Below are 15,591 nucleotides of genomic sequence, written 5' to 3' on the forward strand. Positions count from 1 at the left end.
TTCTCTTAAGAAATTTACAAAATATGAATTATTTAACCCTGCGTCATTATCATGTACTATTTGATATTGTATTTCTTTATGAACTTAACAACATAATTTATATCATAATTCGTTGTTCTCAAATTGTTAATATTCACATGAACAACGCCAGACAAGGCTATTTGTTCATACTTTATAGGTAACCTTTAATAGCTGTCCTATGTCATCCATTGAATTACAACAACGCTGCACAAGTCTTGTTTCTTGAAAATTGTGCAAAGTGCAAACTAAGGAAAATGCCGAAGAAATAATTCTTGATTAGAGAAACATTTTTAAAACGTGCATTGAATATTAACATCAACAATGGCCCTTAAGTCAAAATACAGGCTGTTTTGTTGCTTAATTTAATCATTTTGTTGACACTAAGATGAAAAGAAAGAATAAAAGAATTGGGAATCTTTAGGATTTAAAGTGTTTTCTTCAAAATAACAGTAATTTAATTGGCATCAGATAATTGAAGAGTTGAGAACGAGAATATATATTCGATCCTTTCTATTATCATCTTTGGAAAGGTTTAAAGTTTTATTTTCGAAACTCGTCCCGAATCGGACTAATCACGAAACGATGAATCGATTGAAATATTTCAATTTTTTTATATTTTGTCCAAAGAAACATTTTCGATAACCGTGATTTAATTTGTCTTCTCAAATCAATGGTCAAACCTCTAAATCATTTAACGGAGACTAGACCAAGATGGGGCTAAATCATTCAATGAAAGTGTCTTTAACTTGAGAAATGGAATGGAATGTGTTCTGGCCTTCTAACTCAATAAGTTAGGTTAAATATTAATAGCTTACATCTATAACTTTTTAAAGAGTATTTCATGATGAGCTATAGGAATTTTATTATAGAGGAATTTTCCTTAACTCCGCACTGCTACCCATTATGCATGACAGTTGACACAACACGCCTTGCAACAAAGACAAGGTTTGACTAGGTGGTTCAGCTCTTGTCTCTCACTTCTCTTCCTCTCTCTCTTACGCTTGGAGAGTAGTGTCACCTCACTAAATACCCTCTTCTCTTATTGAAGGAATATCTTCTATTTTATTAATGAACTATTACTCTACAAAAATATAAAGTCACTATAGCCATTTACCCACTCCCTTCTTTTTGAGATATAATACTTGGAAAACTTTATAAGAGCCTTGATCTTTACTATTACTATTAAGAGTAGCCCCTAAATTGACATATTATACCAATTGAGGAATATATCAATGGCTCTACCAAACACGAACTGTTCAGAATGTGACTGAACCGTTGTGTTGCCCCATGCCATTGTTCATTTAGCTAGCAGAATGAGAAGGTATAAAATGTCATAATCATAATCCGAACTAAACTATGACAGTGTATGCTTGCTGGTTACTACCTCTGCGTCATAGCCACTCATCTACAACCATAGAGAAATATTGTTCATAGCTTTATTCATTTTGAGGTAAACCACCACCCCTTTGACTTTAAATCTGCCATCACCTCTTATGGCTGTTTTCTCCATAGACACGGCTGGTCTTCACATCTCACATTAATCATGATTATTTTAAATGATATGCTTGAATTGAACATTGACATCATCTATAAAAATCAATAAATTTCAATTCCCAAGCACACAGCCACCAACCCCGCATTAGCACCAGAACGCACAATAGCAACAGCAGCCGCTGCTTAAGCCTCTGCTGCCTCTTGAGAATAATGCATTGGCATATCATTTGTTTTCTAGAGCCACTTTTTAGGACAGAGCAAAATAGTTGGTGTTTTTGTGACATGCTTACGTGCTTGTCCCTGCTTCCTTTATACATTGCCATTATTGATGCAAATATGTAGTCATCCTATAAAAACAAACAGATACCAAAAATTGGAGCACAATATTCTGCGTACTTTTGTGTGTGTTAAGTAGCAGTAAAATGATATAGCCAGAAAAATACCTCCATAATCCGCTTGAATTTTTGCACACACAGTGTTTTCATATATGGAATAAAAAGAAAGCTCAAGTTGAGACTGTATGTATGGTTGGCATGTATAAGAAATTGAGGGAGAAAGTGAACAAAATAAATATTATTGAAATAACTGAAATGAATTGATTTGTGGGATCACAATGACCTTCAATGAATATATAAGTGTTGCTAATTGTTTCAACTTAATCAATAATTTTGAGTTCAAGCTTAAAAACTTGGTAGTGAGGACTTTTCTATTCTTATGGTCGAATAATTGATTAATCCGTAAAGAAATCTAGTATATATATATATATATGTGTGTGTGTGTGAAGGATCCGTTTACAAATTTCTTTTACAAATTACACTAGTATGATCGGTCATACACTCTTGATTAGTGTATGACCAGTCCAACATAGTGTAGTTTATATATATATATATATATATATATATATATGGGAAGAAAATCCGTTTACAAATTTTTTTTACAAATTATACTAGTATGACCAGTCAAATATAGTTTAATTTCTAAGAGTTTCTAAACACAAAATTTATAAATCGGTTCAAGTCAGACCATAACCATCCCTAAATGCAAGTGAGCCAGTTTCAACATCATCATGTAAGTAGTTTATTTTTGCTCTAACTCAGAACAGATTAACTAGGCATTGCTTAAACGACAAATATCTATTTCTAGCATGCCATGAATCTATGTTAAAAAGTCAGTTTAACAAAGTTTTGGGTCTTATATCGACCAATTGTCCAGCATTTTTGTCCTTTGCTATTCCAAACATGATCAAACACCTACTGGGGTAAGACTAAAAAATTAGCATCTATTTATCCCGAATGTCAAAATCAAAATTTATTCTCAAAAGCCTACATGTTTGTAGATTTAGAAAATTATGCCTACAACCTGTTGATCTTGGTCAGATGCATGATGCTTACAATTTATCCTAAATTAAGAACTGATTACGGAATACCAGTAATAATCAGACTTACCCTTCCATATTTATGGCTGTATCATAAAATGCTTAAGAGCTGAACTCCCACCTAGTCCCTTCTTATAATAATGAGCATTGAAATCTTGCAATAATGTTTCCCTATACACTGGGGGGTTGTCTTCTGACAGTAATTCCTTGATGGGGCCATACATTATTGAAGATGGGTAGTGATCAAGAGTGAAAAAGCATGCAACTGATACTCTAGGCCCTCTATGATTTGCCATAACTTGATGCTCCACGCTTTTAAATTGGTCATTTGATATAAGCTGCAGTATGACAATACAAAATCCATTCAGCCAAATATTTATTCACACCAATATCTGAATTTAGCATGAGCACACACAAAGACACTAGAGATATAGGCACTGAGTTGTTCATCAGAAGCTGTTGGATCAATGAGTCCCATAAAAGCAGAAATAGTTCCATAACACATACTAGAAAAAGTCCTGAGAATAATGATGAGTTGATGTCACACTTTATTGTTCATCTACATCTATCCCATTGAGCCTTATTATTGAATCATTGCAATTGATGCCTAATCTTAATAAAACATCAATTCATAGGAACAACATAAAGTTTATATGAAGAAGAACAATGGAAATCAAGTTCTGCTCTCAGAACTCATCAACAAGGAAATGGTTTTTTCACAAATGTTCTTTTGTGTCATGACAAAATTATGTTTAGCTTGACTAAGGTTATGGATATGATTAATGCCAACAATCAACTATAGGACCTTGATTAAAAAAAGGAAAAGATATAGTTGTGAATTTTCAAATAACCTGCAAACCTATATTAAATTTGTAAAGTATCTGAACAGTTGTATATCTATATTACTCCTGGATGTATGCTTCTGCTGATTCAACCTTCTAAGAAACCATGCACATATATATCTAATGGTGAACATATACTGATATATAGAATGATGAAACCGTGCAATGTGTTCTTCTCAGATTAAGAAAGCAATAGGAAGTTCATACTAGTCATATTTGCAAATCACTTACATGGTATGAAGACATTAACAGGGTGCAATGCATTCTCATCACCATGTATATATTATTATTATTGTTTTGTCTTGAGGTAGGCTATACTAGAAGAACTGCATGTTGGAAATATTTGAATAATACTAGCATCACATCAATGTGAATAGAAATATTTCTTTCGTTGTTCATAGTAAAAGGGGGGAAAATGATGAACTGACTTGTAGCATATCTCCAATATTTACTACTAGAGCTCCAGGAATAGGGGGAACATCGATCCACTCGTTTTGCCTCAAAACTTGTAGTCCACCAATGTGATCTTGTAGCAGAACTGTGAGGAACCCAGGATCTGAGTGTCTACTTGTGCCTACAGCCAGATGAGGCTCAGGACATGCAGGATAATAGTGAATAAGAATTGAATGGCCTTTTGCACAATCTATGCCTTCAAGATGGTCAGGCTTGAGTCCAAGTGCTTCTGATAGTAATTCAAATAAAAAGCCCCCCAATACTTGAACTTGCCTTGAGTACTCCATTGTCACATCCCTGTAAAATCATACAGATTACATAATAAGTATCCAACTACTTTTTCCACCAAATCAGTTCTGTTTTTCCTACATCATATTAGTTCACAAACTCTCAAACCAAGCTAGATTCCTCCAAGTGATAGATGCTAAATCTTCTAAAACAAAAAAAAATTGTTAAATATAGCGCAACACATCTCATGGAAAATTATTAAGTTTACATCATAGATTGAATATACAATTTGGTCCCAGAAAACTGTGTTGTGTTACTTGGTTACCAAAAATTTTCATTTATACAAATTCGTGAAGGGGAGGGCGAGCCTTAGAGTAGAAGTAAGGTTGCTCTTTGTGACCAGAAAGTCATAGGTTCGAGTCTGGAAAATGGTCTCCTTGCAAAAATACAAGGGTCTATTGCGTAAAATCGACCATTACCTCTACCTTCACAAGACAGGGAGCTTTGTGCACCAAAATTGCCCTTTTTTTTTATACAAATTAGGGCAGGAATGGATGAATTTAGTTTATAATTTTGACAAGGTGAACTTGTTAACAAATTGAAGATTTGAGGGACAAATTTATATAGAAAATTTCGAGACTAAAAGCAAAACAAATATAATATTTCAAAACCAAATTGTATATTTGTATCTCAAATGAAAAATTCCTTCAAATCATGAGGCAATCGATATGAGACTTCCAACTCAAATTTAAACAAAACTTCAACAAATTCTAGTTATTATCATTTAAGTAAATAATATTTACATACTTAAATGTGCATGCTTTACACAAATTTGCACGTGAATTATTAGATTAACACTCTAAATTTCCTTGTCAAATTTACCTACAGACAAAAGGCAATTGTTGTGGATCAAGAGGTTCAGGACCCATATCACAAAACAGAGTGTCCCTCCAATTAGCATATTTTGACCGATACAAATCAAAGTTGCTACCATACTTCACCTTCCTCTTCTTCTCTCTCGTATAATACTCAGCCTTCAACTCTTGCGGCAGCTCGTGAAATTCACGCGCCGCCGCCAACATCTCTTCCAACAGCTCCGTGGGTATTCCATGATTCACCACCTGGAAAAACCCCACCGTTTGTGCGGCCAGCCGGACTCTGGCAACAACATCGGCACGTGTTCCAGCGACGTCTTTGAGGTCAATTACAGGAATTGTGAACCGGGTCAGAATCGGTTCGCCGGAAATTGGGGTGTCGCCGGCCAGCTCTTCCGGCGGCCTGATGAAAATCCGTGGGACTTGGGTGATCCCAGAGTCAACAAGGCCTTTAACGCCAGCTTTGGATTCATCGAATGCCTTCAGTTCTTGCAAACGATCATTTACTACTACCATTGTCATATACTACAATCTGCTTCGCTTGTATTTATATTATTGAAATCTTTCACAGCGAGAAAATTTTATGCAGCGATTGATTTTAATTATGTATTGGTAATATATAATTAAAATAATAAAATTATTTTTTTTCTCAGTCACGTTAATTAATAATGTCTTAGAAAAAAAAAACACAGCTTTATTATTAAAACTATGGGATAAACTAGCCTTATGCCGTAGAAAAAAAAAATCTCAAACTGACAGTTCAATTTTTGCGCCAAACATTTTTTTTCTTTTTCTTGTTTGTCATAGGTGAATCCCAGATAACTTTTTCTCCCACCAACAAAAGAGGATTACTCTCCTACGATAGGAGAGTCACTTTGTTCTAAAACTATATGCTATCATATTATAATAATAATATAAAATTTGATTTTCTCGTGTTGTATAAGAATTGAATTTTCATATTATAATTCAACTAGTGATGAAATTTATATTTATTAAAAAAAAAAAAATTACACAAAAAATTGATGAATCACACCGTTGACTGAATTGGAAATGTTTTTCCTAACAATATACAGTTGTAATCGTTTACCTGTGCAGTGAAACGAAAAAAAACGCGCCCTTTATATTATGCGTAAGCGTATATAGCTCATCATGTCTTACACTGTAAATAATTAAATGTCTCATCTTATCCAATTTTAATTATTAATTTTTTAGTATTTAATTGCTCGTATAATTAATAAAAAAAATTATTAAATAAAAATAAATTTGATGGTGGAAATTAAAAATATAATTTATATTGATATATAATAATTAAATTATATATATATATATATATAGGCAAAATAATTTGCAATGTGACTGTATATAAACATTGGTGCAATCACATAGAAATTACGTCGTTTTGGGTGGAATAAAGAAAGTTCGCGTTTAGAATTAATTGTAGAAAATGGAAATATTATATTTATTTCCATCTTTGTATGGTTATGATTCCCCATATTTAATGCTTTTACACTATAAAATGACGTAATTTTATATCACTGCACCAAATCTTAGATGCAGTCACTGTATATCTGCTAAACCCACACACACACACACATATATATATATATATATATGAGGTTAATATTTTTCCAACCATTTAAGATAAGCTTATCTCAAGTTACTTCTTTTAACTATGTACTAAGAATAGTACATAGTTACATTAAAGTAACTTTCTTTTTGCTCTCTTCTCAGTCACTTTTTATAACTTGTCTGCTGATATGGAGAGAAAAAAATAAAAATAACTTTAACATTATAATTACAGAAAAATATTTCTGCAGTTACTGCATATAAGTTATCTGCATTTACTTTCAAAACGACGTCATTTTGGGATTGAAATATTAAAAAATTATAATTATAAATACTATAATAACCCTGAAATAAATTAAAATTACAAAAATACCATGATTTTTGTCCCAAAACGACGTCGTATTGGACTTACTGCAGATAACTTATCTGCAGTAACTCCAGAAAAAGAAAACCCTTATAATTATGAGAAAAGTGTATGTCATTTTAAAGGATGTAAAGTTGTGTCATTTTAAGAGAGAAAAAAAGATGGATAAAGGAGGAGTTGCCAAAAAAATAAAGGTGTGTCCCACCTCTTGTGAGAGTGAAATGATATAAGTTGTGTCATTTAAAAGGATAAACACTTTTTCCTATAATTATATGGGATAAGTTATTCTGCCTACTTTTATTTTGCCTACCTCTCTCAACACCGTTAGATTACAATCTAATCAAACGGTGGAGATTTACGATATAAAATAAACTCTTTTGCCCCTTTCTCTCTCCCACTGCCTCTTACTCTTTCTCTCTCCTCACCTTTCTCTCTCTTCAATGACACTTCAGCATCAAGAAAAGATGCAAGCTTTTTTCTCAATTCATCCAACTCAGCCAGTGTTATGAACATTTACATAAAATATTGAGATGGGGTGTCAAGAAGAAACAAACCCAAATGTCCTATGTTGTTGCGCGTAACATAGAGAGAACATAAATCATTTCCTCATTTCAAGGCAAAAAACAACATAAGTTGATTCGATTTCAAATTTCAACATTAAAGTAGAAATGTTACAGTGATCGTGGATTAATTCAAAGGAAGGGATTATTTGTGGTTTTCGTTTTTTTTTTTTGTATTTTTGTGGTTTCTGCCCGTGTTCAATTATATCAGTTTCTAGGAATTTTGAAAATTATACTCAAGGAATTCAAGTAATTTGCCATTAATCATTGCAAATTACGCAGATCTACGCCAATCGATAGAGAGAAAGGGGAGGAGAAAGAAAGAGTGAGAGACAGTGGGAGAAAGAAAGGGGTAAAAGAGTTTATTTTATATCGTAAATCTTCACGGTTGAATTATATTGTAATCTAATGATGTTGAGAGAGATAGACAAATGTAGGCAAAATAAGAGTAGACAGAATAACTTATTCTTAATTATATACTATCTATAACACATAATTATAAGGGATAACTTGAGACAAACTTATCCCAAATGGTTGGAAAAATATTTTTCCATATATATAAGTCAAAGCCCATATATTAAAGTGTTTGAAGAACTTTGAAACGAGAAATATTTAGATATGCTTAAAATATTACATAAAGAGATATTAACTTTGAAATGCTCAAAATTGTTACACTTTAGGGAAAACCCTAACATAAGTTATTGGGATTTAGTCCATAAAAACCCAAATAACTATACACTCACTTATTAGTTTATATGTGAGAATATTATTTAGACTATATTATTAATGAGGATGGATATTTTGATTTCAGTATAAAACAAAGAAATTTTACTCTTCATCTCAGCCGTTAATTTCTGTCATCTATTAAATAATTAATAATTAATATAACTTAATAAATTATAACTATTAAATAGACAAAAATCAATAATTAAGATGAAGAGTAGTCTTACATCGAATTCCTCCTCATTATTAATCTATCCAACACAAAGCATTAACCTTTTAAGTTTTAGGTTCATCGATTTCAGCTATCAATTCCTCACCTGCTTATCTAACACCTGATTTTCAATAACAACAAAGTTCAAATGATACTGCACAAATTTTATTGTTCCAACTCAATGCTTTGATTGCTCTCTACTGTTTACACCAATTACAATTCACGTGCCTAATAAAATTTCAGACTCATTCAACCAAGATTCCAGAGTTGAACAAACAACCAATTCAACATGCCAGATTTCTCACTATAACACAAATTTCAAGCAAAACTAAATGGAGCTCCATTCCATAGTATATCCTCATTCTTCACAACCTGAAGTGTTGTAGAGTAGACTGCAGAAATACCATTTAGCCTTTGGAATTGTAGTGGTCCACAAAGTCTTATACCATTTATGTTCAAAGTTAGGACTATGACCGGTTGACCTCAGTTACCACATGCATTATCATTACAACTTATTGTAAATTAAGAATGATCGTGAAAGACCTATACTTACACTTCCATATTCACCGTAATAACATAAAATGGGAAAGAGCTGAATTCCCATCGAGCCCCTTGTTATCATAGTAAGCAATGAAATCTTTCAGAGATGTTTCCCTATAAACTGGGGGGTTATCTTCTGACAATAGTTCCTTGATGGGGCCATACATTCTTGTTGTTGGGTAGAGATGAAGAGTGAAAAAGCATGTCACTGATACTCTAGGCCCTCTGTGGTTTGCCAGCACACGGTGCTCCACGCTTTTGAATTTGTCATTGGATATTAGCTGCAATATTGTAACACATAATCCACTTTCAGCTAAATAGTTCTTCATACCAATAACTAAATTCACACGCAGAGAGTTGTTCGTGATAAACAAACAACAAAAGGCAGGATCAATCTTATGTTCACAAACTTCATTGTTCATTGGCATCTATCCCATGAAAGCCTTATTATCCCACCATTGCAATTAATGCTTAACCCACATAATATCAATTAATAGGAAGAACAATGAAAATAAAATGATGACGCAGGTTATGCTCAAAATTATGTTTTACTATGTTGAGGGTCATAAGGAAAAGCATATGCTTGTTGCCGAAAATGGACTAATGAACCTGATGGAAAAATATACCTGTGAATGTCAAAAGAACTTCTATATTATGAGTCAGTGGTGAGAGACTTCAGTAGGTTTGCACGGGGTTATAGGTTTGAGTGTTTGTACCATCATTATATCCCAAAAAAAAAAAAAAAACTATATTACTCATCAATCATCATTGTGTTTTTTTTTTCAGAAATATTCCATCAGTTCATCGCTTCGCAACTAGTCTAATTCAAGCGGGTTCAGGGGAAGCCCGTGGCGGGGAACCACCACCAATGAGCTAAGGCTACACCAACCGTAGCAAGTGGATCCGACACCATGTCTCAACCCAAAACCTTAAGGCATTGGGTTCATGGGTCCTTTCACTTATATACTATTCACTTAGCTCATTACCAACCAATGTGAGACTCATCACACTTGAATATCTCAACAAATTCGTGGCGGATCTAGAATTAAGACTTTAAACCTCTTCCAAAGATGATACTGGAGAGGATCGAACACATGCTCTCACCTCCCAGCTACTCAGCTCCTATACGCCAACTGAGCTACCACCATTTGGTATTACTCATCTAGTGTAAATCCAAATTAATTGCATTACACTCATATAGTGTAATGCAATGAATTGGGATCCATATTGTACGGTAAACATTGAGATTCAGAATGATCAAAGTATCAAACCGTGCAATGTGATCTGCTCACATAAAGAAAGCTTAGCACTAGTCACATATGCAAATCATAGGGGACTTTATTAGGGTGCAAATGAAAAAGGTGTGGAAAAAGAAGAAGAGTGGACTTACTTGTAGCAGATCTCCAATGTTCACTACTAGAGCTCCAGGAAGAGGGGAAACATCAATCCACTCATTATGGCTCAAAACTTGGAGCCCACCAATGTGATCTTGAAGCAGAATTGTAAGGAAATCAGGATCAGAGTGTTTGGTAGTGCCCATAGTCAGTTCAGGCTCAGGACATGCTGGATAATAGTGACTTAAAATTAAGTGACCTTTAGCACAATCCAAGCCTTCAAGATGGTCATGCTTCAGTCCTAGTGCTTCTGATAATAATTCAAATAAAAGACTCCCCAATACATGAATTTGTCTAGAGTATTCCATTGTCACATCCCTGCAAGTTATATTAAAATTCAAATCCCAAAATAAAATTAACTAAAAATACATTTTGGCAAGGTAGAACAATATTCCCTTTACAATTTAGATAAACACATATTTGATAGTCAAGTAATCTCAATGACATGCCCATCAAACTTGAGTTCATGCATTGATAAAAAGTTTTCAATTTTATAATACTTCATGGCTTAGCATTCTTGAAAGTTCAAAGTTACCTACAAACAAGAGGCAATTCTTGTGGATCGAGTGGTTCAGGACCCATCACACAAAAGAGAGTGTCTCTCCAGTTAGCATATTTTGATTGATACAAATCAAAGTTGCTCCCATACTTCACCTTCTTCATCGGCTCCCTGCTGTAATACTCAACCTTCGACTCTTGTGGCAGCTCGTGGAACTCACGCGCCGCCGCTACCATCTCCTCCAACAGTTTTATGGGTATTCCATGGTTCACCACCTGGAAAAACCCCACTGTTTCTGCAGCCTGTCGGACTCCGGCAACCACGCCGGAGCAGTCTCCGGCGAAATCTTTGAGATCAATAACAGGAATCCTGAACTGGGTCTGAGTCGGTTCGCCGGAAACTTCCTTGCCGGCGGCGAACTCTTCTGGCGGCCTGATAAAAATTCTTGGGACTTTGGTGATGCCGGAGTCAACAAGACCTTTAACACCAGCTTTGGACTCGTCGAAGGTCTTCAGTTCTTGCAAACGGTCATAGGTAGTGGAATTTCCGGCGAAAGATTTTCCGGCACCGGCAACATTCATTGTGGTGTAGGTGTGTACCACAAGCTTATCTTTCTAATGCAACCTCTATCCTCTTTGTTTTTTTGTTACACTACTCAATAAGCAGTAAAAAGAGGTATATTTTATTTTCATTAAAATAATAAAATAAAAAAGAATAAAACCAAATCAGTTTTTTATTTCATTTTTGGAAAAAAGTTCAAATATTATTATTTAAATAAGAAATTATAAAAACGTAACAGTTTAGAACCAATTTACGAATATATAGCAATCAATCGCACCTAAAATTGGGCGTGACGGATCGTGTTTCCAGCAGGGTGCAATGGGTGCTTGGTCGCGTCTCATTTTGGGCACGATAGCACCTAACCGCCTTGCTGAGGGTGCGACCAAGCCCCTTACTGCCCAATTTTAGATGCGATTGGCTCTGTTATCCCTTATTTAAACCCCTCTCCTTTCTACACTCTTCACACTCTTCTCCATCATAAATCTTTACTCTTAGATACATTATCACTTGCTTATTTATACTCTCTTTTGTGTTTTTTGTTTATATATTTAAAAATGAGTTCACATTCTGATTCTTTTCGTGTTGTTCTATATTATAATGGTAGAAAAGTGGAAGATCAACGTGGTGTAGATTTTGAAGGCAAGAAAAGGCCAACACATATCAAGCACAACTCAAAAATTGACGAACTGCATCAGAAAATTCGTCAAAAATTAGGTCTAAAAGGTGACCAATGTATCACTCTGGTCACGACAAGATTATGGTCCAAAGAACAAGATTATGGTCCAAAGAACAATAAATTAGTTTGCAAGTTGTGGATGATGAATACGTAGATATGGTAATGGAAGAATTCTTCAACCAGTCAAGGAAATATTTCTTAGAGTTGTATGTGGATATTGTCGGAGCAGAGGATTTTGTTTTACCCATAAGGTCAGTTGCTTTCAATTCTACATATAATGCATCATCATCTGCTGCTCCAGTTGTTAACATGTCTTAGGACGATGAAAATGGTCCTACTTGGGTTATGGATGAGGACGATGATGCTGACGATGATTAAAATATCACAATGGAATATCATCTTCTTATTAAGGATGCTAATGCTCCGGACAATGATGAGGATCATGGTCTACCCACGACTCAAATCCAAGAATATCATGATCTGGGGGAGTCTCAATTCCCGGACCATCATGACATAGGCTCGACTCAATTCCCACAACATTCTGAAGGTATGTTAGTAAACAACACGTATATACATACATGGTTTCGTTTAATAATTTTTTTTGTTACTTGTATTAATTCGTACATGCAGGTGATGTCATTACTCTTTTTTGGGATGAGATTCCACATTACACTTACATTGATTGGGATTACTAGAGCAAACAAAAAAAATCTTGTACTGAGGGTTTAGTTCAGGGTCCATGGCAATTAGGGGATAAATTATTTGTTAAGCAGGAATTTGCATTAAAAAAAGAGGCGCAGACGGCAATCGAGCAGAACCTCATGAAGAAGCATCAAGAAGTGATTGTGGTTAAGAGCACGCCTACAAAGTTAAGCATGAAATTCCCGCGCATGAGCAGGGTTTCCTGTGAAGGGTTAGGGTAATGAAACCAACGTACAGTGAAAAATGGGTTGCTACTATATGGGTTGGAGATCACAATTGCTTGAACGACCACATTTCTTAGGATCACAGACAACTTGATTATGATGTTATTGTTTTACTAGTACTAGGTATGCTATTGGAGATTTTTGTACATATGCAAAATTTATGGTATTTTTGTTTGTCTTAATGTATACATAATTTGATTCCTCCTTTGATGATAAAGGAGGAACAATCAATCTCAATTGCACTGGTTCATGAGTGGATCACCCGTTACAATGGATTCAAAGTTTCATATAAAAAGGCATGGTATGCAAAAAGCAATTGCAATGATCTATGGTGATTGGGAGGAATCTTATGCATTTTTACCCAGGTGATGTGAGTACATGCTTCGCTTTTCACCAGGTTATGTTTATCATCTCCAAACAAATGATTATTTTGTGGCTCATTGACGAATTCCTGGAAAATGTGTATTTCATCACACTTTCTGGTATTCAGACAATGTTGCGAGGCTTCCAATTTTTGCAAACCAGTCATTCAAATTGACTGCACTTATTCATATGGCAAGTACAAAGGAAAATTATTGATTGCCATGGCTCAGGATGGAAATAATGAATGTTTACCACTTGCATTTTCCATTGTTTAGGGCAAGACCTTGGAAGCTTGATCATACTTTCTCGCTAACATCCGTATGCATGTTACCCATAGGTCAAATATATGTCTCATCTTGGATCGAACTGAAGCATTTTATCTGCTACGAAAATCACTTTGGTTGGCAGTCGCCACATGCCTATCACGTGTTTTGTGTTTGTCATATTGCTAGCAATTTTAATCAAAAGTTTAGAAATGAAAAATTGAAGAAGGCGATAATAATTTTAGGTATGGTTAACAACTCTTATTTCCAATATGAATGTATTAATGAATTTTAATTTCTTATATTAATTTTTTAACGTAAATAATTATCATTGTGTGTAGGTTATGCTCCTTCTCTAGTGGATTTTGAGATAGCCTTTGCACAGTTTCGTGATACCAGTCTTGAGGTTGCGAACTGGATTAATAGCATCCCCTAGGAGAAGTGGACATGTGCATATGATGTAGAGGGACAAAGAAATAGGCATATGACAACAAACTTGTTCGAAGCTGTAAACAGGGTGTTAAAGGGGAAAAGAAACATGCCAATAGCTGCTCTGATTAAGCACACATGCAGCAAATTGGTTCATTATTTTGTGACCAGGGGTCAACATGCTGCCTCGCAACATCAATCTTCTCAATGTCTTTGCAAAAATGTGGTTGATGCTTTGAAGCATAATGAGTCCCTTGCTACAGGCCATCATGTTTGTACCTATAATGTTAAAGAGAAACAATATTTGAGGTGGTGAGGGTTATGAGATGTCGTATTTTGTAAACCTTCCAGATCAATGGTGTCAATGTGGGAAGTTTAAGGCCTTCGAATACCCATGTAGTCATGCCGCAACAACTTGTTTACATGTTCGTGCAAACCCAACACAATATGTGGATGATGTATTCTTGACAACTAACCCGGTCTAGGCGTACTCATTTCCATGGCAGCCAATTGGGAATGAGCAAGCTATTCCACCCAATGCAGATCCAGTTCTCATACCTGATAAGTCAATGTTGCGTGCATAGGTCCAACCAAAGTCAACCAAAATACGTAACAAGATGGGTGAAGATGAAACCAGTTCCAGTCGTATTAAGTGTGGTATTTGCAAAATGTCCATGAAATATACAATGTCCATGATATAATAAGAAATACCAAATATCAAATCTCTGACGGAAGAGGCCATTACTAATGACACGCCTGACAATTTGGCATTCTGCGTCTACCTCCTGCGCGCGAAGACTCTGGATACGAGTCTACAGCTGTGATGTTAAAGTCCTGTGTGGCAGCCTGTATAAAATCATCAACAGTTGTACTTGGATGGATGGGAGATAATGCATGCATATATACGGAGCTGGTGTCTCGTATGTAGTTTGCTCTGGCTTATAGTCTAACCCAACACTATCGTCATATAACTGGCTGCGAAGATCATTAAAATCTGCTTGTGTCCACTCCTGATATGCGTGACTACTGCTCTGCCTGACACTGCTAATGACGCGCCTAACGATCTGGAAATCTGCGTCTTCATCTTGCCCGCAAAGACTCTAGATGCGGGTCTGCATCTGGGATGTGTGGCAGCATGTATAAAATCATCAGCGACTGTACCTGGATGAATGGGATGGTGCAGGAACATGATACCGAGCCGATATCTCCTCTGCAGGCTGCTTTGGAT

At 35.2% G+C, this 15,591-nt stretch overlaps 2 protein-coding genes across 2 annotated transcripts; both read right to left on the minus strand.

Annotated features, from left to right (window-relative positions):
• Positions 1-2,540: 2,540 nt before the first annotated feature.
• LOC133316776 (1-aminocyclopropane-1-carboxylate oxidase homolog 3-like) lies at positions 2,541-5,639 on the minus strand. Its single transcript, XM_061518557.1, has 3 exons — positions 5,296-5,639; positions 4,161-4,482; positions 2,541-3,228 (listed from the first exon to the last, which is right to left on the minus strand). The coding sequence occupies exons 1-3, from the start codon at positions 5,493-5,495 to the stop codon at positions 2,971-2,973; spliced, it is 780 nt and encodes a 259-aa protein (XP_061374541.1). The 5' UTR covers positions 5,496-5,639; the 3' UTR covers positions 2,541-2,970.
• A 3,272-nt stretch (positions 5,640-8,911) lies between these two features.
• Positions 8,912-11,763, minus strand: LOC133316769 (1-aminocyclopropane-1-carboxylate oxidase homolog 1-like). The gene is made up of 3 exons (XM_061518548.1): positions 11,182-11,763; positions 10,643-10,964; positions 8,912-9,533 (listed from the first exon to the last, which is right to left on the minus strand). Exons 1-3 carry the CDS (start codon positions 11,724-11,726, stop codon positions 9,276-9,278), a joined length of 1,125 nt encoding a protein of 374 aa, XP_061374532.1. The 5' UTR covers positions 11,727-11,763; the 3' UTR covers positions 8,912-9,275.
• Between the last annotated feature and the right edge of the window lie 3,828 nt (positions 11,764-15,591).

This window comes from Gastrolobium bilobum, unplaced genomic scaffold, assembly GCF_033153095.1.
Source record: "Gastrolobium bilobum isolate Gb01-03AN ecotype WA unplaced genomic scaffold, APGP_CSIRO_Gbil_v1 utg2798, whole genome shotgun sequence".
Classification (NCBI taxonomy): Eukaryota; Viridiplantae; Streptophyta; class Magnoliopsida; order Fabales; family Fabaceae; genus Gastrolobium; species Gastrolobium bilobum.